This window comes from Canis lupus, chromosome 28 (assembly GCF_003254725.2).
Source record: "Canis lupus dingo isolate Sandy chromosome 28, ASM325472v2, whole genome shotgun sequence".
In the NCBI taxonomy this organism is placed as follows: domain Eukaryota; kingdom Metazoa; phylum Chordata; class Mammalia; order Carnivora; family Canidae; genus Canis; species Canis lupus.
In genome coordinates this window covers 5,097,788-5,125,451 of record NC_064270.1, presented here as the reverse complement: position 1 = coordinate 5,125,451, position 27,664 = coordinate 5,097,788, and the positions used below count along the sequence as shown (strand labels likewise).

The window sequence follows — 27,664 nt, the reverse complement described above, 5'->3', positions numbered from 1 at the left end:
AAATTTAGTTCTTATCCCTGGAGTGAGGGGATCTCCAAATTGGGAAATAGTTTTACGGTGCCAAATGTGTGCCAATGATGAGGGGCAGGCACTATGAGAAATATCACTGAAACTTCCAGAAGCAGTAGTGCTTGAGAGACAAATGGTAGGGGCCATACTTGATAAGAATATGATGTAGCTTAAGAGTAAAGTAAAGATGCTAACTATTGTGGATTAATAACCAGGTCCCTACCTATATTTTCTGGTACCTCTTAAGTCCAATATTATGTTTAAGTTCCCTTGAGGTAGCAGGAGGCCCTAATTATGACAGATTAAATTGTCTAATGAATCAATGAGTGGAATCTTGGAGGATATTAAATTAGAATTATATATGAGAATATAATATTTCTTATAGCCTGATGTCAGTAACTAAAATTCATTGTCTCTATCTGCATGTCTGTCTTTTCTCTCATTCTCTTTTTATATATATCTACATGCTCTCTCTCTCTCTCTCTCACACACACACACACACACATACATATACATATACGTAAAATGAATTTTGACTTATACTTTATCTTTTAAAGACTTTATTATTTGAGAGACAGAGAGAGAGAACACAAGCAGGGGGAGTGGGAGAAGGAGAAGCAGGCTCCCCACTGAGCAGGAAGCCTGATGTGGGGCTTGGTCTCAGGACCCTGGGCTCATGACCTGAGCAGAAGTCAGGTACTTAACCAATTGAGCCATCCAAGCACCCTTAAATTTATAATTTATATACCATTTTTAACTTTTTAAAAATAAAATACTTGTTTCCAAGTACTCCCAAATATACTATTTCATGATTGGATGGCTCTCCACCATCTGTGTAGCTGTTGCATACTTTATTACCAATTCTCCTAATGATTGGCATGCTCCTAATGGTGGCAAAATGTGTTTGTTCCTAATATTCTGCTATTATAGAAGTGCTGCAATGAACACATTTTTCAAATAAAATTTTATATATAGTTAGTTCTCATTGCTTCTTTAGAATACCTTTATTGCTAGAAATGGGATTTCTGGATTAAAGAGAATATACGTTTTTAGACTTTTTGTACCTAATTCCAAATTATCCTCCAGGGTACTTGTAACAACTTATATCACACCAACAGTGTGTGAAGGTGCCATGTTTTCCCTCATTTCAGAAAGGATTGATAATTTGAACCATATCAGTTCCAAAGGAAACACTTCTGGTAATCTCTGACAAATTCTAATTGGCCAGAAATGTGGTAGAATAATGGATAAAATAATGGTGTTGGTATTGTCTGAGTTTTCAAAAATTAGAAGAATGTGATGGATTCTGAAAACCACTGCACAATGAGCTTGACTTTGATTTTGGGGTAAGAATTCTAGAGTAGATGCATTATTAGAAAGGTTATGACTGTTTGGACTTTCATTTGGCTTAGGTTTATTTGAATGACTAATCACAGCATCACCACAGCCAATTTAATGACATTTTCACCCTCTAATAGACATCTGTTTAATTAGATGCTGTAGTACTGACTATATCTATTTAAAGAATGTCCTTTAATCTTCTTCCTGGATTTGGTGATCCAGATAACTGTTTTTCAAGATATTCTTGAATCATGCAGGGTATTAGGCAATGACTCATTAGTAAGATAGTCTATATCTTAGACAAGGTAGTCTCTGGGACTGATTGGCTTCAAATAATGACAGCATGAGTAAAAATGGTGAGGGGGATAATATAAAAGTGAATAAATGACTATTATGATTCATTGATTATCTTTAAAAAGCTATATTTATAATATTAAAATAACATCAAAATCTCATCTCTTACATGATTGTGAGGAACTTGAAAATAAAACCTTGATAAGCAGCCCATTAGATGTGAAAAAGCACTGTCTTTTGAAAATTCTTCCCCCAGCTAACTGCTTGGCTAACTCCAACATTTCAAATCTTAGTACAAATATTAACCTCTCAATGAAATTTATACTAACTCCGCAACATGCCCCATATCCTAGTCCTTCTTATTCTTCTCTACTTTTTCTTTCCTCCATAACATGTATCCACTTCTAACATACTATACAGTTTATATATTTATTATTTTTATTATTTATTGTTTGTCTCCATTGCTAGAAGATGAGCTAGGACCACAGGTCGCTTCAGGACCACAGGAATCTTTTTCTATAATTCAATGATATAACCCAGACATCTAGAACACTTAGAAGGCATTCAAAATATAAGTGTTGGATGAGTTGAGCTAATAACTTAAAGTTTTAGTAGTAGTTTGGGTTATCTTAACTAATATGGATGCCATCTGGCTCATATAGTAAAGAAAGCCATTTCCAAACTCATTGGAATGTTGTTGGAAATATTTTCATTGGACTTCAGTTTATGCACTTCCATCTAAATCCAGAGAGAACCAGGCTGCAAGGATGCTCCTTCAGTACCATTAAAAGCATAATTAAAAGAGTAGTCAAGTGAGTAAAATGAATTCTCACATTTTAGATTACTACTTGTAAAGACCAAAAGCAAACTATGTAAAATTAAAACAAATTATAGAAGATAAAAGAATCTTGTAGAACAGTGAGAATAAATATACTTCTCTATACTGTTTCTAGAAATGATTTTAAAAATACTTACCCCGGCAGCCCCGGTGGCGCAGCGGTTTGGAGCTGCCTGCAGCCTGGGTGTGATCCTGGAGACCTGGGATCGAGTCCCATGTTGGGCTCCCTGCGTGGAGCCTGCTTCTCCCTCTGCCTGTGGCCTCCCCCCCGGTTCTATAAATAAATAAATAAAATCTTAAAAAAAATAAAAATACTTATTCCTCAAGGACTCTTTTTGTAAAGTAGTAAAAAAAAATTTGAAAATGGTTTGCTAAAATGCTCTGTTTTTGCAATCTAGTTTTAGAATATGTTGTTTTGTAAAGTATGTTCCCAGGAGAAAATGTATGCACTTAAGTCAAAAGACAGGTCTATCATATAGTGTTTAAACTAGACTTTTTGTAATAATCTAAAACAAGTTTTAAATTCCCCATTAGAGTTTTTTAAATATTTTATTTACCTGAGAGAGTGAAAGCGTGAGTGCACATGTGCGAGGAGGAGGAGGGGCAGAGAGAGAGCAAGAGAGAGACTCTTAAGCAGACTTTGTGCTGAGTGTGGAGCCAGACATGGGGCTCCATCTCATTACCCATGAGATCATGACCTGAGCTGAAACAAAGAGTTGGACACTTAACAGACTGAGCCACCCAGGCATGTCCCTCCCCAGTAAAGATTTTTAAATAGTTTGTTTTTCCACATTAAAGCATGTTATACATTTTTTTAACAAAAACTTAATAATCACAGACATTTGTCAATTTTTTAGTCACCAAGCATCAGAACCTCTGTACCAAATATCTTTAATTCATTCCTCCAGATAAACTCTTTACCCTTCTTCACCTGTTATCTGTGCTAACAGTATAGCTGTATGGACTTTATTAACAGGTTTATATCTCTCTAGTTTCTAGTTAGGTTTCTCTAATAAGGAACCCTAGGAAATTAGAATGAGGTAGGGGAATGATGTGAATGTATATTTCCCTTGGCTCTCTCCCTGAAAGATTGTCCTGAGCTGGCTGTCTCCAATTAAAACTACTGTTTCTCAGTCAGTGTTCCTTTCTAGGCTACTAACGCTACCGAAATAGCTTAGGTGAAAATGAATTTTATTGGTTAAATCTGCATTTCCTAGTATTGTTTAATTTGTAATCATGGCAAAGCCAACCATTGTTTCACATTGCTGTTCCTTTGTCCATTTTTCTGTTAGGTCATTCAATTGTGGAGTTTCCCTAAAAATTCAGAATAACATTCTTTGGGGGTTGTATGCATTGCACATAACTTCTTTCAGTCTTTGCTTGCCTTTTAAGTTCATTTATGACTCCTTTGTAATAAAATTTTACTTTTAATTCAATACCAATCTTTTCCTTAAGGTTTGTCCCTTTAAGTGTGTTTTACTTTTAAGTATTTTTCTACATTTTCTTCTTAAATTATTAAAATTTTGTTTTTAGCATTTATGACTTTAAAATCTTCCCTCATTGTTTTTATTAGTACTATTTCAAATTCATCTACTATATTGGGGGAAGTATTGATTTTTTTAAAAGATTTTATTATTTATTCATGAGAGAGAGAGAGAATGAGAGAGAGGCAGAGACGACACAGACACAGGCAGAGGGAGAAGCAGGCTCCATGTCGGGAGCCCGACGTGGGACTCGATTCGGGGTCTCCAGGATCACGCCCTGGGTTGAAGGTGATGCTAAACCGCTGAGCCACCGGGGCTGCCCACCATATTAAATTTTAAGACATAAGACTTAGCATTAGAAAACCTTAGACTTGGGGATCCCTGGGTGGCTCAGCGGTTTGGCGCCTGTCTTTGGCCCAGGGGGCGATCCTGGGGTCTCGAAATCGAGTCCTGTGTCGGGCTCCCTGTGTGGAGCCTGCTTCTCCCTCCTGTGTCTCTGCCTCTCCCTCTCTGTCTTTCATGAAAAAAAATAAATAAAATCTTTAAAAACGAAAAAAAGAAAACCTTAGACTTGGTTATAATCTACGACTTAGCTGTTTTGTGTCTTTGAGTTGCATAGTCTCGATTAGCTTCATATTTATTCATTTCTAACTAGAAGCTTTCTAGCCATATTTATAATTCTTGTCGTTTTATATGATGAACTGTAAAGCCACAAACATGTTTTAATTAATATTCTTTATTAATTAATATTCTTTGTTGAATTTCTATTCAGGGATTCACTGTTAAAAATACTGACCAGTGTTTGTTTTTCGTTCATTCACTGAACTAATACTTATTGATCAGCTCTCATATGTCAATTTCACTCCTAAAAATTTCTACTCACTTACTGCAAGTAAATTTTAGAGCCAGATTAGGTGAAGATAAGAAATTCAACAGTCATCATTGTACTTCAGAATTACTACATGTGAAAAATTTGTTTTGTGTCTCTATGAGCTTAAGTATCTGAATAAATATAAAAACATTAGTTCCTTATCCATATATTTTCAATGTTTTTAGTTTCTCCCCAGATAGTCTACATGATTATCCACATGATTTTACCCAATTCTCTTTCTTTTTTTTTATTGGAGTTCAATTTGCCAACATATAGCATAACACCCAGTGCTCATCCCATCAAGTGCCCCCCTCACTGCCCATCACCCAGTCACCCCCACCCCCCCGCCCACCTCCCTTTCCACCACCACCCCGCTCATTTTCAATGACCTCCAGAACTTCTAACTGCAAGTTTGTATCCTTTGGCCAGAGTTAAGAGTCTCTCATGTTCTGTCTCCCTTTCTGATATTTCCCATTCATTTTTTCTCCTTTCCCCTTTATTCCCTTTCACAATTTTTTATATTCCCCAAATGAATGAGAGCATATAATGTTTGTCCTTCTCCGATTGACTTATTTCACTCAGCATAATACCCCCCAATTCTCTTTCTTGCAGCCAATTACCATGTAGGGTCTGTAGGCATAGCTAGTGAGTGCACTGCCCCTTTGGAAACCATATGGTAAGTAAAATCGGCCCATGCTGGTCTGTAAGATGCCCAAAATATCCAGAGCCTCAGCAAGATCAACTAGCCATTTTAGCTACCACATCAAGTGATTCAGATTGACTGAGGAGTAATTTTATGAGCTCTGTGGGGAGCGTATGTTATATAACTGAAAACATCAGCTGCCAAGTGGTCTACCTCGGTCATTCAGCCTTATATAGGAAAGCACATACAAATCAGCATGTTCATGTTGTTACCATGGAGACCATTCTTCTAAATGGAAATCTTGAAAGATACTGATCATAAGACTGTATGTTGTTTTAAAAGCATATGTTTATATCACAGATTTGGTATCACTGGGGGTTGAGTTATGTCCCTAATGTGCGGCCAGATGTTTTATATCTTTTCATAAAGCAGAAAGTGCTACACAGGCATTTCTTGTTTATAAATATTAGCATGCATATGTTTCAACAGAATATTTTAAATTGGCTTCATGTAGTTGTTTGTTTTGAGGGAAAATCTCTGAAAGATATCAACCAAATCTCTGAAATACTATTGTGTATACAAAATTTAGCATCTTAAAAAATTTATTTTATATTTTATTGAGATATAATTGACATATAATGTGTAAGTTTAAGGTGTACAGCATGTTGATTTGATACATTATATACTATATGATTACCACCATAGCATTAGCAATCACCTGTTATGTCACATCATTATCACTTCTTTTTCGTGGTGAGAACTTTTAAGGTCTAGTCTCTCAGGAACTTTGAAGTATGCCATACTGTACTGTCAACTATAATCACTGTGCTCTGCATTAGACCTCCAGAACTTCTAACTGCAAGTTTGTATCCTTTGGCCAACATTTCCCCAGTCCTCAGCCTTTGGCAACCACTATTCTACTCTCTGCTTCTATGAGTTTGGCTTTTGTAGATTCCACATATACATGATATCTTACAGTATTTGTCATTCTCTGACTACTTTCACTTAGTACAATGTCCTCAAGGTACATTCACATTGTTGCAAATAAGAAGATATCCTTTTTTCTCACGACTGAATAATATTCTATTGTGTGTATATACCGCATCTTCTTTACCCATTCATGTTAGGTTGTTTACATATTGTGGTTATCTTGAGTAATGATGCAGTGAACACGAGAGTACAGATATCTTGTTGAAATCCTCTTTTGATTTCTTTTGGATATATATCCAGAAGTGGGTTTGGTAAATCAAATGGTAGTTCTTTTTTAATTTTCTGAGGAAACTTTATTCTGTATTCCATAGTGACTGGACCAGTTTATGTTTACATACTGAATAGTGCACAAAGGTTCCTTTTTTTCTACATCCCCATCATCACTTGTAATCCCTTACCTTCTTGATAGCTCGTCTAACAGATAGAAGATTGCATCTCGTTATTTTGATTGGTATTTCCCTGAGGATTAGTGAGGTTGAACATATTTTTATGTATCTGTTGGCCCACTGTATATCACCTTTGGACAAATGTTTATTCAGTTTCTCTGTCCATTTTTTAAAATTAATTATTGTTTTATCATTGAGTTGTATGAGTGCTTTGTATATTGTGAATACTAACTCCTTATCTAAGGTTTGCCAATATTTTCTCCATTTCCATAGGTTGCCTTTTGATCTTGTCGATGATTTATTTTGTTGTATAGAAGCTTTTTAGTTTAATAAGTCCTACTTGTTTATTTTTTATTTTGTTGCTTGTGCTTTTGATGTTATATCAAAAAAAATTGCCAAGACCAATGTGAAGGAGATTTTCCCTGTGTTTTCTTCAAGAAACTTTACAGTTTCTGGTCTTATGTCTAAAATTTTTTAAGATTTTTATTTATTCATGAGAGACACAGAGAACAAGGCAGAGACTTAGGCAGAGGGAGAAGCAGGCTCTCAGCAGTGAGCCTGTTGGGGGACTCAATTCCAGGACCCCAGTATCACAAACTGACCCAAAGGCAGATGCTCAACCACTGAGCCACCCAGGCATCCCTATTTGTATTTAAGATTTTATTTATTTATTTTAGAGAGAGAAAGATAGTGAGAAAGAGCACAAGCAGAAGAGAGAGAGAGAAGTGGGGCTCGATCCTAGGACCCTGGGATCATGACCTGAGTGGAAGGCAGATGCTTAATCAACTGAGCCACCCAGGTACCATACTCTAAATTTTAACCCATTTTGAGTTAATTTTTATGAGTTATGTAAGATACAGATTCAATTTCATTTTTTGGCATGTGATTTTCCAGTTTTCCCAATATCATTTATTGAAGAAACTATTTTTTACCTTTTGAATATTCCTGGCTCCCTCATCCCTTAGTTAAATATGTATATGTGGGTTTATTCTAGGCTCTTTATTCTGTTCCATGTATTGGTGTGTACAGGTCTTTTTTTATGCCAGTACCATACTGTTTTAATTACAGTAACTTTATAGTGTAGTTTGAAATCAGGAACCTAATGTCTCCATTTGTTTACTTTCTCAAGATTGCTTTGGCTGTTTGGGTTTTTTTGTGGTTCCATACAAATTTTAGGATTTTTAAAAAATCTTTCCTTGAAGAACATATCTGATGTTGAGGGCTTACAGTCTTCTCCTCATGTACTATGGCTATCCCTAGTGTATAAAAGCAGTAATGTGTTATGATGGAATATTTTTGTGAATGTGTTTTGTCTAATTCAGACAACTGTTTAAGTTGTCTAATGCAAAGAGTACAACTGAAAACGAGAATGAAAAGTATATTAAAATTAAGTGCTATGTACATATGCACCATTATATATTTTTATCATTCTATTACTTTTTCATCATGATAAGTGTATTTTTTAATCCCCACCCCCTGTTTCTCTCATCCTCCCACCTACCTCCCCTTTGGTAGCCATCAGTGTGTTCTCTATGGTTAAGAGTTTTTTCTTGGTTTGTCTCATTTCTCTTTTTCCTTTGTTTTTTTTTTTTAATTAATTAATTTATTTATTTATGATAGTCACAGAGAGAGAGAGAGGCAGAGACATAGGCAGAGGGAGAAGCAGGCTCCATGCACCGGCAGCCCGACGTGGGATTCGATCCCGGGTCTCCAGGATCGCGCCCTGGGCCAAAGGCAGGCGCCAAACCGCTGCGCCACCCAGGGATCCCTGTTCATTTGTTTCTTAAATCCCGTATATGAATGAAACCATCTGGTATTTGTCTTTCTGTGACTTACTTTGCCTAGCATTATACCCTCGAGCTCTTTCTATGTGCAAATGGCAATATTTCATACATTTTTGTGGCTGAATAATATCCCATTGTACACATATGCCACTTCTTTATCCTCTCCTCTATTGATGGACACTGGGACTGCTTCCACAGTTTGGCTATTGTAAATAATGCTGCAGTAAACAGGGGTGTGTGTATCCCTTTGAAATAATGTTTTTACACCTTTGAGGTGAATACCCAGTAGTGCAATTACTGGATTGTAGGGTAGTTCTGTTTAATTTTTTAAAGAACCTCCATAATGTCTTCCACAGTGCCTGCACAAATTTGAATTCCCACCAACAATGCAAAAGGGTTCCTCTTCTCTAAATCCTCACCAACACTTCTTTCTTGTGTTTTTTATTTTAGCCGTTCCGACAGGTGTGAGGTATCTCATTGTGGGTTTTTTTTTTTCATTTTTTAAAGATTTTTAAGTAATCTCCACACCCAGAGTGGGGCTCAAACTTACAACCCTGGGATCAAGAGTCACTTGCTCCCACTGGGTGTTATGCTATATGTTGGCAAATTGAACTCCAATTAAAAAAATAATAATAATAAATGATAATAATAATAATAATAAAGAGTCACTTGCTCCACCGACTGACCCAGCCAGGTGCCCCTCATTGTGTTTTTTTTTTTTTTTTTTTTTTTTTTTATTTATTTAGGATAGTCACAGAGAGAGAGAGAGAGAGAGGCAGAGACACAGGCAGAGGGAGAAGCAGGCTCCATGCACCGGGAGCTCGACGTGGGATTCGATCCCGGGTCTCCAGGATCGCGCCCTGGGCCAAAGGCAGGCGCCAAACCGCTGCGCCACCCAGGGATCCCCCCTCATTGTGGTTTTAATGTGTATTTCCTTGATGATGGGTGATGTTGAACATCTATATTTTCATATGTTTGTTGGCCATCTGTATGTTGTCTTTAGAGAAATGTCTGTTCATGTCTTTTGCCCATTTTTAAATTGAATTTTTTTTTTGAGTGTTGAGTTGTACCAGTTCTTTATATATTTTGGATTTTAACCCTTTATCAGATATGTCATTTGAAAATATTTTCTCCCATTCAGTAAGTTGCCTTTTAGTTATGTTGATTGCTTCCTTCATTGTGTGGAAGCTTTTTATTTTAATGTAGTCCCAATAGTTTACTTTTGCTTTTTCTTCCCTTGCCTGAGGAGGCTTATCTAGAAGAATGGTGCTACAGCTGATGTCAAAGACATTATTGCCTGTGCTTTCTTCAAAGATGTGGTTTCAAGTCTCACATTTAGGTCTTTAAACCATTTTGAGTTTATTTTTGTGTATGGTGAAAGAAAGTAGTCCAGTTTCATTTCTCTACATGTGGCCGTCCAGTTTTCCCAATGCCAGATTTTGAAAAGACCATTCCTCCTTTGTCAAAAATTAATTTACCATATAATTGTGGGATTACTTCTTGGTTTCTGTTCTATTCCATTGATCTATGTGTCTGTTCTAATGCCAGTACCATACTGTTTTAATTACTATTACTTTGTAATATAAATTGGAATTTAGAATTGTGATACTGCCACTTTTGTTTTTCTTTTTAAGATTGCTTTGGCTTGTCAAGTTCTTTTGTGGTTCCATACAAATTCTAGAATTGCTTGTTCTATCTAGTTTGTGGAAAATGCTGTTGGTATTTTGATAGTGATTGCATTAAATGTATAGATTGCTTTGGGTAGTATAGACGTTTTTAACATTATTTGTTTTTCCAACTCATGAGCATAGAATGTCTTTCATTTTGTTGTGTGATCTTGAATTTCTTTCATCAGTGTTTTATATTTTTCAGAGGATAGGTCTTTTCCCTCTTTCATTAAGTTTATTCCTAGGTATTTATTGTGCATGCAATTGTGAAGAAGATTGTTTTCCTAACTTCACTTTGTGCTGCTTTATTTATTAGTGTACGAGAATGCAACAGATTTCTGTACGTTGATTTTGTATCCTCTGACTTTATTGAATTCATATATCAGTTCCAGTTGTTTTAGGTGAAGTCTTTAGGATTTTCTATATATAGTGTCATGTCATATATCATAGTTTAATTTAATGTCTACTCTGCATAGCTGCCCTTAACTCTAACTCCAAGACAAGTACCAGCAGTGCCTAGTGCTATTTCTACATAGAAACAAGGAGGTTAGTGTCAGTTACATGTATTTCTAAGTGGTGGTCACTGCTACTAGTTCTCATTCCAACTAAAAATAATTGGCTCTTCTATAAGGGCGAGTTGGTCACAGTAAGAGGAATCTTTCCTTGATGAGGGGCTAGAGCAAGGATGTGATTTATCATCCCAATGGGGTCAATTTTGAGAGTGAAAGAATATGAAAAAATAATTTACATTATGTGATTTTTAAAATATGGACCAGCCAATTTGTCATATTGCATTGATAAACTTATAAACTAGTTCTATTCAAAATCTGTTTTCAAAAACATTTAAGTACATGGATGGAGGAAACTATACCATGCTAACACTAATTTTACAAAAAAACAGATTATATTAATTTCAGAAAGAGCAGACCTCAGAGCAAGGAAAACTACCGAGGATAAAGAAGAGTATAACATAATTATAAAGGGGTTAGTCCTTCAAGAAGACATAATAATTCTTCACATGTATATGACTAATAAAACAGTGTCAATTTATATCAGGCAAAAACTAATAAAATTGCAAGGAGAAACAGATGAATCCAGTATCCTTGTTGTTGACTTTAGCATCCTTGTATCAGAAGTGGAGTGATCTAGCAGGCAGAAAACCAGAAAGTTGAGTAAGTAGAATAATAGGCAGTGAGGTCAGTTTGTTGGAAATAACACCATCAGTCAACTGGATATAATTGACATTTATAGACTATATATTCCAACAACAGCAAAACATTATTCTCAACCTTAGATGGAACACTCTGGGCCACAAGACATACCTTAACATTATTTCTATTTAAATACTTATTTAGGGATCCCTGGGTGGCGCAGCGGTTTGGCGCCTGCCTTTGGCCCAGGGCGCGATCCTGGAGACCGGGATCGAATCCCACATCGGGCTCCCGGTGCATGGAGCCTGCTTCTCCCTCTGACTGTGTCTCTGCCTCTCTCTCTCTCTGTGACTATCATAAATAAATAAAAATTAAAAAATAAAATAAAATAAAAAAAAAATAAAAAAATAAATACTTATTTAAAAGAATAAAAGTAATACAGTGTCTGTCTTCAGATAAAAATGTCATTAAGCTAGAAATCAATTATAGAAGGGTAGGTGGAAAATCCCAGAATACCTGGAAATTAAACAACACATTTTAAATAATACATGGGTTTAAAAAGAAATTTCGAGGGCAATTAAAATATATTGTAAACTAACTAAAAATGAAAATATAACCTCAAAATTTGTGGAATTCAGCAAAAACATGCTTAGAGGGAAATTGATAGCATGTAATATATGTATTAGGAAAAAAAAGAGCTAAAATCAATATTCTAAGCTTCCACATTAGAAAATTAGAAAAAGAAGAGCAAATTAAATCCAAAGTAAGCAGGAGGAAAGAAATAATAAAAATTAGAGCAGAAATTAATGAAATGGAAAGTAGGAAATCAGAGAAAATCAAGAGTCTAAAAACCTGTTTCCTTAAAAGGGTTTATAAAATTTTTTTTTAAGTTAGTGAATTAAACTGGAATTTTTGAATTTCTACGGAACATATGGACAGAATAATCTAGTTAAATCACAATCTGAGTTTCTCCAAAGACCCTCAAAACTTAAACACAAGTGATTTTTATCTTAGACATGGGTTTTGTAAATCTGAGAAGAATAGTACTATAGCAAGGGAGAAATGCTTCAGAGTTGAAAAAGTTTTGTTTGTTTGGGATTTTTTCCTTTGTTTTAAATAATATATTAGAGAATGGTTACACAGAACTTGAACACAGGTCAATGCTGTAGGAAGCGAAGAGGTGGTGATCACATAGTGGCAGCATGGTATACCGCAGAAGGGCAGATGAAATTAGGCATCTCACCCCATCTGTCTGAGCCTTGCTTTCATCAGTAAAATGAGCAGTGTCCTACTTCTAACATACAGTGATAATGGATTATGATGGATGTAGTGTGCCAAGGTCATTAAAATCTTTGAGCAGAAAAGAAGAAAGAAGGAAAGAAGATGCGAAATTAGGTGAGATGCCAATATATGGACCATGAATCCCCTGTGAGTAACCACACGAGGCTGCTTTTGTAAAGCTTCCTATCTGGGGAGTTTCTCTGGACTTCTTCTCTATGGTCTGTAGTCTTTTATTCTTGATCCTTTTTTGGATAATTTCTTCTCATGCTGCCAGTGAGTTGACATATCAGGAACATGTCTCACAGGATCACATTAAAAGATGGTATGCCTGAGCTAGCTCCATTCTAATATTTAGTGGGGAAAAAGCCCATTCCTTTTTAAGTAACCATAGTTGGCCCTTGGCCTCAAGATTAAGGAGTAGACTAAGGGTAGAGATGAAGAAGAGGTCTCTGGGAATGTCTATGGCCTAGGCTTTGACAGAAAGGAGAAATTAAGTCACGAGATGGAGGGCTGGTTTTTTTGAGAGTTTGAAACCAAAGCCACCTATATTTAAGGGTTCTGAATAGGAGTCTGAGGATGAAGTCCTACATTGATAATAAAGAGTATGCATCATTTGGGACCTGTGTCCTACATATCTTATCATCCTATAGCAGGCCAACTTTTAGGGTAAGCACTCAGATCTACTGTCTTCACTCACAAATACTAGTTTTACCTTAAACATGGATGAGAAAATGGCATAATACCATAAATTTGAATCCAGGACCCTGGAATTGGAGTATCATGTGAGAAAAAGTGAAAGAATCAAATGATGAATTTGTTCCCAGTCCTGGGAAGGATTGGCCCTAGGACATATTTTAAGTAAAATTCCGCCTTGTATATTCTCAGGACATTCTGTTCTATGTCCTTTCTACCTCCTTTACCTGAGGTTCTCAGGAAGCCCATGCTATCAGAATGCCCTAAGATACTATGACACAAATATTTCCCAACCTGGCCTGCCATACGTACATCTCAAAAGATCACAAATTCCTAATTTCCTACCTCTTGCTTCCACTCAAAACCTCTTTGTTTTCTATACAGATGGTTCAGGTGGATATAATGGAAACAAGCTGCTTAAACCAATTCACAGAGAGATTTGAATGACTGATCTTTCACAGCCTGCCCTACCCCAGATGTTAAGAAGCTGTTTCCTCCTCAACTAGATCAGCAGTGAAATATTGAGATGAAATATCCAAGAGAAGAAGGGGGCTTTCACAGGGAAAGAGATTTAAGGATTAATAGAAGAAATTAAACTGAATTTTGTCCTCCATCTGATTCCCAACTATGGTTCATTCTGGTCTCACAAATTCCTCAACATACCAAGGTAAATAACAATGGTTCTCACACAGCAATCCAAATGAGGGTGAAAATGCATGCCCACGTGTATGTGTGTGTGTGTGTGTGTGTTTATAATGGAAATGAGTTTGATGATAGGGACAACAGGGATGAATTCTTGTAGATTGAGGCCTACCCACCATTGATGCCTGATGGTTGTTTAAATTAAATTTTATTCTAGCTTTTACATGGAAGGTCTAAAATGTGAAATGGACATTTTCCTCTGGTTGGCTAATTACAGCATGTGCCAGTAAGAGCCTGGGGGCACAGGGCAACATCAGGATGACTGTATTGGTTAATCTTTCCTGACCACCCTACAATATAGTGCCTTAAAACAACAACAATCCTTCATTTTCTGATGATTCTGTGAGTCAGCAATTTGGGATGAGCTCTGGTTTATATATACTGATTTTGCCCAGACTCACATTTGAGGCAGTGATTTAAATAGGGGCTTCCTGGTATAAGGAGGCCTTGCTTAACATGTTTTGCACTATATGGTCTTTCAGCTGGGTACTTCAGTTCTCCTCCGCATGACCTCTCCATCAGGCTAGCTTAGACTCATTCACATGACAACAGCAATTCTAAGAAGGCAAAAGTGGTAGCTTCAAAGCTGCCCATGGCCAAGGCTTGGAATGCACATAATGTGACTTTCTCACTCCCATCACATTCTGTTTACCAAAGCAAGTTACAAAGCTGCTAGAATCTCAGAATGGAAAAATAGCCCCACTTCTCCATGAGGCCTGCTCCAAAGAGCCGCTTTCTAACTGCCATAAAGACTTAGAAATAGCACAAAAGGTTTTAAGTGACTTTCTATTTGAAGTGTTTTGTTCCCCTCCCTTCTCCTTACTCCAATGAGATTTTTTTTATTTGCAGAAAAATCACAGTGGGAGAGTTCATGTTCCAATTATAAAGTAGGCCCATGAGAACTGAGATCTTAGGTTGCTGATTATTCCATTTTAGGAAAAGTGAACAAAGCTAGACTTTATGATAGTTTTTAGAATATTTCATGATATGTGATCTGTCTTTTCCAATAAATGGTCTCTAGTGGCACTCTTTAGAAGAATTATAATCACCAGGAAATTCATTATATATCTTCTAAAGTTTTTATTTTAAATTGTTTGAGCAGATGTGCTAAGATATTTGCTTTACACAGTTTCCAAATATTGACTTTTTTAAAGGATGTGTTTATCTTGCATCCCTTGGGACACAGATTTATGTTTCCTACCATTTCCTAATAAGGCCTCAAAAGCTATTTTTTTTCTGGTTGAACATCTTATTTCCATTTTTTAGGCTAACAGGAAAAAATGTTTATGGGACTATTTTATTGGTGTTCGTAATGAGAACATTTATAAGAGCCATTGATTTCTTGTGGTAAGCTTCTGGTCATGGTGCTGAAGGAATGTAACAGCTATACTTATGTTCTGAGAAGTTGACCGAGGTGCCTCGAGATCTAGCTCCGCAAGTCACATAACGTGGCCATGCCTGTAAAAAAAGATCTTCAGAGACTCAATGTATTCTGGGCCCTAGAGTCAGCAATTTTGAAGAGGATCAAATAAATGTTTTGAGTCTCACCTTCCAAACAATGGAGATAGTGGGTATGATGGGAACAGAGCATGTCATAAGACAGTAAAGGAGCAGCCTCTAAATAGCAAAGGGTCTTTGTCCCTTCAGAGTCTAGTCTTGTACTACAGTCTTCTCTGTTTTTGTGCTTTCGAAAATGCAATGCTTTGGGGGTACGAGTTCTGATTAAAGATGTGTCATTCAGGGAATATAAAAAATGGTGAAAAGGATTATAGGGGAAAGGAGAGAAAATGAGTGAGAAAAATCAGAGAGGGTGACAGAACATGAGAGACTCCTAACTCTGGGAAACGAACAAGGGGTGGTGGAAAGGGAGGTGGCTGGGGGTTGGGGTGACTGGGTGACGGGCACTGAGGGGTGCACTTGATGGGATGAGCACTGGGTGTTATGCTATATGTTGGCAAATAGAACTCCAATAAAAAATATACAAAAAAAATAAAGATGTGACAGCTTCTATTCCCCATAATGCCAAATTTGTAATTATAATCTAGTGCTCAAGGAATGTTTCATTCTGTTTGTTTTCAGATAAATCTCCATGCACCCCTCCTTTTTTTGCTCATTTCTATTTCAGCATTCTGGCACAATAAACAAATTTTAACAAAAGATATAGAAAAATTAATATTAACTCCTTTGACTTGAGTTGGATTATATAGGAAATCAACATGACCATCTATTTTATTTTTTTTATTTTTAAAGATTTTATTTATTCATGAGAGACACAGAGTGAGAGGCAGAGACATAGGCAGAGGGAGAAGCAGGCTCCATGCAGGGACCCAATGTGAGACTCCATCCCAGAACTCTGGGACCACACCCTGAGCCGAAGGCAGACGCTGAGCCACCCAGGCGTCCCTGACCATCTATTTTTTTTAAATTAATTATTTATTTATTTATGATAGTCACACAGAGAGAGAGAGGCAGAGACACAGGCAGAGGGAGAAGCAGGCTCCATGCACTGGGAGCCCGACGTGGGATTCGATCCCGGGTCTCCAGGATCACGCCCTGGGCCAAAGGCAGGCACTAAACCGCTGCCCCACCCAGGGATCCCCCTGACCATCTATTTTAAACTGCTCGTCCTTCTTGCAAGAAGGAAAACTTACAATAAACATGTAATGTATCATTTGCAAGTCATATCTCAATTAAAATCTAGGCAAGATTTTTCTACTTGATTGCATTTGATAAAATTTGATTTTTTTTTTTACACCACTTAGCCCATTTGATAGAAACCACGAGTTCAAGGGAAGTGAGTTCTTGCTGCCACTAGAAGTATCTGTTTCTCTAATGTGTACTGCTAAATAAGATAGTGTCTAATGAAGTTTCTGTGATTTATTAGACATTATATACTTAAAAGACTCTTTATCACAAGTGTAAATCTTTCATAATTCTGAGATATTAATCATTTCATAAATATCGTCTCTTGAAGAGAAGCCTTAAAAAGTTTGTCTTTTTAGTTTCATTCTAAAAGTATTACAACAAATATTAGTGAGATTAAGTATATCTTATATGAAATTTTCCCCTTATTTTAAATTTATTCTTTACATATTTATTCCTGCTATGAAGGATGTCACACACATTCACCTGCTTAACTTGATCAATTTAATTTTTACATTGCTATGGCTATGTCGCTGTAACTTAAAGCTGAATCCTTTATGATTACATTTTCTTTCTTATAAACTTTTTTTTTTCTCCTAGCTTTACTGTGGTATTATTGACTATAAATTATGTGTATTTAAGATATATGCTGTGGTATTTCAGGTGATGTGGGTTATGGGATACAAACTTTCAATTAAAGATGAAAAGTTAAAAAAAAAAAAAAAGATGAAAAAGTTCAGGGACACCTGAGTGGCTCAGTGGTTGAGCATCTGCCTTTGGCTCAGGTGGTGATCCCGGGGTCTTGGGATCGAGTTCCACATCAGGTTCCTTGCAGAGAGCCTGCTCTCCCTCTGCCTGTGTCTCTGCCTCTCTCTCTCTCTGTGCCACTTATGAATAAATAAGTAAAATCTTTAAAAAACAAAAAGATTAACAAGTTCAAGAGATCCAATATATAGCATGGTAAATATTGTTAACAATATTTTATACTTGAATTTTGCTAAAAGAGTAAATTTTGAGTGTCTTCACCACACATACCAAAAATGGTAACTATATGAAATGATGGATATGGTAATTAGCTTGACCATGATAATCATTACACAAGGAATCTTTGATTCTCCTGTTCTATTCCAAATCTGCCTTTTCTTCCAGTTCCTGTTCTACTGGTCATTCTCCATTCTGAAGTTTCTTTTGGATTCTGTGTTGCAGTCTTTCCTGGACTGTGTTTCCCTGCTAACTCGATACCTCTGCCTGAACTCTGAATGTTGGTATTTCCCCAATTCCATCCTGGAATTCCTTTCTTTTCTAGTTTCACTCTCTCCCTGCATAGTCTTATCCACTTTCATGATGTCATATGCCTGACTTTCAAAGTTTTACCACTTGCCTTGTTATAATCCTGGAAGTAGATGAGAATAGCCAACTGTCTACTTATAATTTTCATTAACATATATAATGGGTATCTTAAACAAACAAGATCAAAAGGGCAAGACTGTGGAAGAGTAGGGTACCCAAGTCACCTGTCCCCACCAACTTACCTAGATAACATTCAAATCATCCTGAAAACCTACAAATTCGGCCTGAGATTTAAAGAGAGAACAGCTGGAATGCTACAGAAAGAAGAGTTTGCACTTCTAACAAGTCCACCTTGTTTTGCTTATTTTTAGCCACTCTACACTGAGTAAAATGACTATAAAAAAGAACTCACCACAAAAGAATCAGAAACAGTACTCTCTCCCACAGAGTTACAGAATTTGGATTATAATTCGATGTCAGAAAGCCAATTTAGAAGCACAATTATAAAGCTACTGGTGGCTCTGGAAAAAGGCATAAAGGAATCAAGAGATTTCATGTCTGCAGAATTTAGATCTAATCAGGCAGAAATTAAAAATCAATTAAATGAGATGCAATCCAAACTAGAGGTCCTAACGACAAGGGTTAATGAGGTAGAAGAATGAGTGAGTGACATAGAAGACAAGATTATGGCAAGGAAGGAAGCTGAGGAAAAAAGAGAAAAAGAAATAAAAGACCATGAGGAAAGGTTAAGGGAAATTAATGACAACCTCAAAAGGAAAAATCTAGGTTTAATTGGGGTTCCAGAGGGCACCAAAAGGGACAGAGGACCAGAAAGTATATTTGAACAAATCATAGCTGAGAACATCCCTAATCTGGGGAAGGAAACAGGCATTCAGATCCAGAAGATAGAGAGATTACCCCCTAAAATCAATAAAAACCATTCAACACCTCGACATTTAAGAGTGAAACTTGCAAATTCCAAAGATAAAGAGAAAATCCTTAAAGCAGCAAGAGACAGATCCCTAACGTTATGGGGAGAACTATTAGATTAACAGCAGACCTCTCCACAGAGACCTGGCAGGCCAGAAAGGGATCCAGGATATATTCAGGGTCCTAAATGAGAAGAACATGCAGCCAAGAATACTCTATCCAACAAGGCTCTCATTCAGACTAGAAGGAGAGATAAAGAACTTCCAATATAGGCACAAACTGAAAGAATACGTGACCACCAAACCAGGTCTGCAAGAAATGTTAAGGGGGACTCTGTAATAGAAAGAGGAAGCCCAAAGAAATAATCCACAAAACAGGGACTGAATAGGTATTATGATGACACTAAGTTCATATCTTTCAATAGTAACTCTGAATGTGAATGGGCTTAATGATCCCATCAAAAGATGCAGAGTTTCAGACTGGATAAAAAAGCAAGAGCCATCTATTTGCTGTCTACAAGACACTCATTTTAGACCTAAGGACACCTACAGCCTGAAAATAGAAGGTTAGAGAACAACTTACCATTCAAATGGTCCTCAAAAGAAAGCAGGGATAGCAATCCTCATATCAGATAAATTGAAGTTTATCCCAAAGACTGTAGTAAGAGAAGAAGAGGGACACTATATCATACTTAAAGGATCTATCCAACAAGAGGACCTAACAATCATGAATATTTATGCCCCTAATGTGAGGCTGCCAAGTATAACAATCAATAACCAAAGTTAAGATATACTTAGATTATAATGCATTGATATTGGGAGACTTCAACACAATGCTTTCTGCAAAGGACAGATATTCTAAGCACAACATATGCAGAGAAATAAGAGCTTTAAAAGATACACTGGACCACGTGGATTTCACAGATATTTACAGAAACTTGCATCCAAAGGCAACTGAATGGAACTTTCTCCAGAATAGACCACATACTGGGTCACAAATCAGGTCTCAACTGATACCAAAGATTGGGATTATCTCGTGCCTATTTTCAGACCATAATGCTTTGAAACTAGAACTCGATCACAAGAAGAAATTTGGAAGAAACTCAAACACGTGGAGGTTAAAGAGGAGCCTGCTAAAAGATGAAAGAGTCAACCAGGAAATTACAGAAGAATTAAAAAGATTCATGGAAACTAATGAAGATACAAACGTTCAAAATCTTTGGGATTTTGCAAAAGCAGTCCTAAGAGGGAAATACATCTCAATGGAAGCAAAAGCAGTCCTAAGAGGGAAATACATCTCAATGGAAGCATCCCTCAAAAAACTGGAAAACTCAAATACACAAGCTAATCTTGCACCTAACAGAACTGGAGAAAGAATAACAAATAAAACCTACACCTAGAAGTAGAAGAGAGTTAATAAAGATCCAAGTGGAACTCAATGAAATAGAGACCATAAGAACTGTAGAACAGATCAACAAAATCAGGAGTTAGTTCTTTGAAAGAAGTAATAAGATAGATAAACCATTAGCCAGCCTTATTAAAAACAAAACAGAAAAGACTCAAATTAATAAAATCACGAATGAAAAAGGAGAGCTCACAACCAATACCAAGGAAATACAAACGATTTTAAAAACATATTATGAGCAGCTATACGCCAATAGATAAGACAATCTAGAAGATATGGATGCATTTCTGGAAAACCATAAACTACCAAAACTGGAACAGGAAGAAATAGAAAATCTGAACAGGCCAATAACCAGGGAGGAAATTGAAGAAGTCATCAAAACCTCCCAAGACAAAAGTCCAGGGCCAGATGGCTTCCCAGGGGAATTCTATCAAATGTTTAAAGAAGAAACAATACCTATTCTACTAAAGCTATTCCAAAAGATAGAAAGGGATGGAATACTTCCTAACTCATTCTATGAGGACAGCATCACTTAAATTCCCAAACCAAACACCCCACCAAAAAGGAGAATTATAGACCAATATCCTGATGAACACAGATGCAAAAATTGTCAACATTTACTAGCCAATAGGATCCAACAGGACATTAGGAAGATTATTTACCATGACCAAGTGGGGTTTATCCCTGTGATGCAAGGCTGGTTCAACATTCGTAAAGCAATCAATATGATTGATCATATCCACAAGAGAAAAAACAAGAACCATATGATCCTCTCAATAGATGCAGAGAAAGCATTTGACAAAATACAGCATCCATTCCTGATCAAAACTCTTCAGAGTGTAGGCATAGAAGGAACATTCCTCAGCATCTTAAAAGCCATCTATCAAAAGCCCACAGCAAATATCATTCTCTGTGTGGAAAAACTGAAAGCCTTTCCCCTAAGATCAGGAACACGACAGGGATGTCCACTCTCACCACTGCTATTCAACATAGTACTAGAAGTCCCAGCCTCAGCAGTCAGACAACAGAAAGAAATAAAAGGCATTTAAATTGGCAAAGAAGGAGTCAAACTCTCCCTCTTCACAGATGACAGGATACTGTACCTAGAAAATCCAAAAGACTCCATCCCAAGATTGCTAGAACTCATACAATTAGGCAGTGTGGCAGGATACAAAATCAATGCCCAGAAATCAATGGCATTTCTATACACTAACCACGAAACTGAAGAAAGAGAAATTCAGGAGTCAATCCCATTTACAATTGCACCCAGAAGCATAAGATACCTATGAATCAACCTAACCAAAGAGGTAAAGGATCTATACCCTAAAAAATACAGAACATTTCTGAAAGAAATTGAGGAAGACACAAAGAGATGGAAAAATATCCCATGCTCATGGATTGGAAAAATTAACATTGTGAAAATGTCAATGCTACCCAGAGCAATTTACACATTTAATGCAATCCTTATCAAAATACCATGGACTTTCTTCAGAGAGTTGGAACAAATAATCCTAAAATTTGTGTGGAATCAGAAAAGACCCTGAATAGCCAGGAGAATATTGAAAAAGAAAACCAGAGCTGAGGGCATCACAATGCCAGATTTCAGGTTGTACTACAAAGCTGTCAAGACAGTGTGGTACTGGCACAAAAACAGACACATAGATCATTGAACAGAATAGAGAACCCAGAAGGGTACACTCAACTCTATGGTCAACTAATATTCGACAAAGTAGGAAAGACTATCCACTGGAAAAAGGTCAGTCTCTTCAATAAATGGTGCTGGGAAAATTGGACAGCCACGTGCAGAAGAATGAAACTAGACCACTCTCTTGCACGATACACAAAGATAAACTCAAAATGGATGAATGATCTAAATGTGAGACAAGATTCCATCAAAATCCTAGAGGAGAACACAGGCAACACCCTTTTTGAACTTGGCCACAGCAACTTCTTGCAAGATACACCTATGAAGGCAAAGGAAACAAAAGCAAAAATGAATTATTAGGACTTAATCAAGGTAAGAATCTTCTGCACAGCAAACGAAACAGTCAACAAAACTAAAAGACACCTACAGAATGGGAGAAGATATTTGCAAATGACCTATCAGATAAAGGGCTAGTATCCAAGATCTATAAAGAACTTATTAAACTCAACACCCAGGAAACAAACAATCCAATCATGAAATGGGCAAAGAACATGAACAGAAATTTCATAGAGGCAGCCATAGACATGGCCAACATGCACAGAGAAAATGCTCCGCATCCCTTGCCATCAGGGAAATACACATCAAAACCACAATGAGATCCCACCTCGCACCAGTGAGAATGGGGAAAATGAACAAGACAGGAAACAACGAATGTTGGAGAAGATGTGGAGAAAAGGGAACACTCTTGACTGTTGATGAGAATGTGAACTGGTACAGCTACTCTGGAAAACTGTGGGGGGGGGGGTGTTCCTCAAAGAGTTAAAAATAGACCTGCCCTATGACCCAGCAATTGCACTGCTGGGGATTTACCCCAAAGGTACAGATGCAGTGAAATCTTGGGACCCCTGCACTCCAATGTTTATAGCAGCAATGTCCACAATAGCCAAACTGTGGAAGGAGCCTCGGTGTCCATCGAAAGATGAATGGATAAAGAGGATGTGGTGTATGTATACAATGGAATATTACTCAGCCATTAGAAATGACAAATACCCACCATTTGCTTTGACGTGGATGGAATTGGAGGGTATTATGCTGAGTGAAGTAAGTCAATCGGAGAAGGACAAACATTATATGGTCTCATTCATTTGGGGAATATAAAATAGTGAAAGAGAATAAAGGAGAAAGGAGAAAAAATGAGTGGTAAGTATCAGTGAGGGTGACAGAACATGAGACTCCTAACTCTGGGAAAGGAACAAGGGGTGGTGGAAAGGGAGATGGGTGGGAGGACGGGGTGACTGGGTGATGGGCACTGAGGGGAGCACTTGATGGGATGAGCACTGGGTATTATGCCATATGTTGGCAAATTGAACTCCAATGAAATTAAATTTAATTTTAAAAAGATCGACAACAAATACCCACCGTTTGCTTCAATGTGCATGGGCCTGAAGGGTATTATGCTGAGTGAAATAAGTCAATCAGAAAAGTATAAACATTATATGGTCTCATTCATTTGGAGAATATAAAAATTAGTGAATGGGAATAAAGGGAAAGGAGAGAAAATGAGTGAAAATAACAGTGAGGGTGACAAAACATGAGAGACACCTAACTCTGGGAAATGAACAAGGGGTAGTGGAAGGGGAGGTGGGCGGGGGGTTGAGGTGACTGAGTGATGGACACTGAGGGGGGCACTTGGTGGGGTGACGATTGGGTGTTATGCTATATGTTGGCAAGTTGAACTCCAATAAAATTTTTTTTAAAAATGAGAGAGAAAAAATACATTTTCAGACATGAAAAAAAAAGACTTTGACTCCAACCTTTTCCTTTTTGCTCTCCCAATTAAGAATAGCATCACCATTCTCCTAGTTTACTCAAACAAAAAATCCAAGTACCATTCTTTATTTTTTCCCATCTTAATCCAATTACAAACTTTACTTACTATATCTCCACCATGTTTTCTGAATCCATTCACTCTTTCCATTTCAGAGTCTACCAGATCCAGTCTACTCTTATCCCTTGCCTCAGCTACTACTTCATTGACCCCATTCCATGATTAGGTATTATTTTTTTGTTGTTTGTGTCTTATCACTAGAGAAATGTTTAAACATACATAAAACTAATAAAATTATAATGAGGGATGCCTGGGTGGGTCAGCAGTTGAGCCTCGGTTCAGGGCGCGATCCTGGAGTCCTGGGATTGAGTCCCCACATCAGGCTTCCTGTATGGAGCCTGCTTCTCCCTCTGCCTATGTCTCTGCATCTCTCTCTGTGTGTCTCTCATGAATAAATAAATAAAATCTTAAAAAAAAGAAAATTGTAGAATCCATATGAAAACTTCATCTAGTTTCATCTTGTTTCATCTGTCACCTTCGTTTTCTCCTCTCCAATCAATAAAGTGTTAATAAAACAAAGCACAGACATTTTTACTTTCATTATAATATTCAAATATGTATTAGCATAAAATGACTTATGTTTTTGGCATAACAATAACAGCACTATACAACTAACAAAAACACTAATACTTTGTTACATCCTTCGATATTCCACCCTCTTTAAATTTCCCAGATTGTATCCAAAATGTCGCCTATGGTTTTTCTGTTTGAATAAACCTGAAGATAAGGTCCACACATTGCATATGCTTCTTGAGACATTTTAATCAACAGTAGCCTTTTTTATTTTATATCATCAATTTGTTAAAGAAATCAGTTAACTTGTCCCATAATGTTACCCACATGCTGGATTGGCTGATTGTATATTCATAGTTCTTTATACATATTTATCTCTCCACATTTTTCCTTACCTTGTTAGTTAGTTGTAGAGACTTGTTGATATTCAGGTCCAGTTTTATTTTGGCAAAAATAACTATAGATGATGTGCTTTGAACTTTCTGTTGCATCTTATCAGGATTATTTAATGTCTGATTGTCCTACTTTAATTGATAATGAGATTAGTCTGTGGGGTTCCAATGATGTCAGATTGTTCCACATATTATGCAATTCCCAAATAAGTTTATTTTGCTTTTTTTAGAAGTCACCCACTTTTTCTTTTTTCTCCTTTTAGCTTGAAATGACTATAATTTGATTTAATTTTTATTTGAGAAGAAACAACCTATAAAGCAATGTTCTTTTTTCCCCCTATCAAATAACCTTGTGCTTAAATGTTCTAGGAACCAACAATGCTCACTGCCTAGGTCTATTATTTCAATATTGGCTACCAAAGGTGATTTAAAAAAAATTTTTTTTGTCCTTCCATCTGCATGTATCGGCTGAAACTCCTCTATAAAGGACTTTCCCTCAGCAACTATCTTATCCTGAAACCCACTTTATATAGGAAAGACAGGATGAATGTTTGATCTTTGCTCTTTGTTTACCAATTTTCAGAATAATGAACCAGTGTTTTGGAAATTTAAGACAAGAAGAAAATTTTGGAACTGTTTGATTTTGTTTTTATTGTCATTATATATTTGCATGTTTGATGGGTGTGAGTCCATGAAATATACTTCAAATTATTTACCCCATTACAATTTTACTCTTAAAATACATTCACTACACTGCAGTCGGTGTGATCCCAGAAAAACTCATCATATGATGCCCATCTGTCAATATATCCTCCAGTGTTTCCCCATTACAGTTGGAATGTTCCCCAAATTATTTTTCCTTGAAATATCTACCTAAATTGCTCTGCCTACTTCTCTGATTTCACTTATACATTTCTTTCTCCCTCTTCAGCATTAATACTCTTCCATTTCTTGGATGCCTGTCCTTCAGGGACCATGCACTACCTGCTTTCTCTATCAGGAATACTCTTATTCTTGATCTTTGCATATGTCCTCCAGAGGCCACCTAGTTATTTTCCATCAAATCACCCACTGTATATTAGAACTACCTGGTATTTAATTATCTATTTTTCTTTTGTCTTTGTTTTTATCTCACTTCCTCTTCTGGACTTTAAGTCCTGTTGAGAGCAGGGATCTTGTCTGTCTTCCCACTCCTGAATCATCAGGGCCTAAAGGAAGCTTAGCACTAAGCTCTCAATAAATATTTTTTGAATGAGTGTGTGAAGGATTCATCCAATTTAAGGCTGACTCTCTCCCATGAAAAGGATCCTTGAGATCCACATATATACTACTGACTTCTCCGTGGAAAGGAAGGCTCTCCTAGTACTGAGGGGGGCTGAAATTGCTCTAATCAATCCAAGGATGGCAAGTTTCAACTTACAAGGGAAGAGAAGAAGACAATAACTTTTTGAACAATTTCACGTGAATAGAAACATAAAAAATTAATGTGATTTATTTTTAAATCTTATTAGCCTTTCACAACAGAAATAGAATTTCAGCTAATAGTGATTTGAGTTTTATAGTTTGAAAAGTTTGGTTTCATATTGTTCACAGTGCCATAAAATGTATTAAAATTTCATCATATTGCAGAGAAACAAATCTTTTGGTGTTTCTTATTTGCAACTGGATAAAATTTCATTTTGCAGGGAAATTGACAAAATACTTCTGGACTGATATCCTCAATAGAAAAAATGTGTCAGAAAGTAGAATTTTTAAGCCATAGGAAGTGGGCTCTGATTGATAAACTTTTGAACAATATAATGTCAGGATTGTTTCAGGTAACTATAAGATTTCATTCTGTACATTATTTTTCTGTTTCAATTACAAGCTGGTTTAATGTCCAAATTCTGGGTATAACTGTAATTAGTAAGTTTTTGAAATTATACACATACTTTGTTGGCGATTTCAAAATATGGAAGTAACCTGACGCCTCCTACAGCCGGGCGGGCCAGAGAGGGTGCCCCCCCCCCCACCAAAACCCGAACCAAACAAATAAAAAGCCCACATATAACCTCTTGAACCAAACTTGGATCAAAGCAGCCACCACGGGTCGTGGCCACAAACATGAAAATCCACTCCCCACTCCTCCGAAAGGCTCACCTCCCATGAGAGGAAACAGACGCCCTTCGGAGCAGGCCGGGGCGGCAGGTGGGCGAGTGTCCGTCGTGGGGAAGGGAAGTCCCCGGGCTGGCACCTGTGGGGCGCTGCAAAGTGGGTAAGACTATGCAAAAACACATGAAATTATTTTTATTTTTTGATGATTAATATGAATTTAAAATTAACCTTCATTTTAAATATTACTTTAAATACACTTTGGTAAAGAAAGCATTTGTTTCCTACTGTAACAACTACTGAAGTTTAATTTTGCCCGACTGGTAACTGATTTCAACTATTAATTTTCCTTTCTTATAATACACTAAAAGAGGGGGGAAAGTCATAGTATGTAAAAAGATATTTATATCACATGTAACTAATAAAGGATTAGTTTCCCAAATACATATAATTCTTAGGAATCAATTTCTTTAGGTAAAATGGGCAAAAAGATCCATGAAGAGCAGCCACTTCATATAGAAGGAAACATGAATGGTAAACCAGTACCTAAATAGCTGCTGAACCTCATTATTAACCAGACAAGTGTAAATTGAGACCATCTAGTAATTACACTTTTGCACACAATATATTGGCAAATATATTAGCAAAAATTTGGAAGTATATTTACCAAATGTTAGTGAATATGTTAATCAAAGGGAACCCGTAAGCAATTGTAAGTAAAATGATACACCAAC

General features: G+C 36.8%; 1 protein-coding gene across 1 annotated transcript in view; it reads right to left on the bottom strand.

Annotated features, from left to right (window-relative positions):
* The window catches only part of LOC112672628 (elongation factor Ts, mitochondrial-like), a 51,305-nt gene extending 26,367 nt beyond the window's left edge, over positions 1–24,938 (bottom strand). Inside the window, exon 1 of the mRNA XM_035708057.2 lies at positions 24,843–24,938. Within this exon, the coding sequence (XP_035563950.2) occupies positions 24,843–24,938 (96 nt within the window). The remainder of the gene's footprint in view (positions 1–24,842) is intronic.
* Between the last annotated feature and the right edge of the window lie 2,726 nt (positions 24,939–27,664).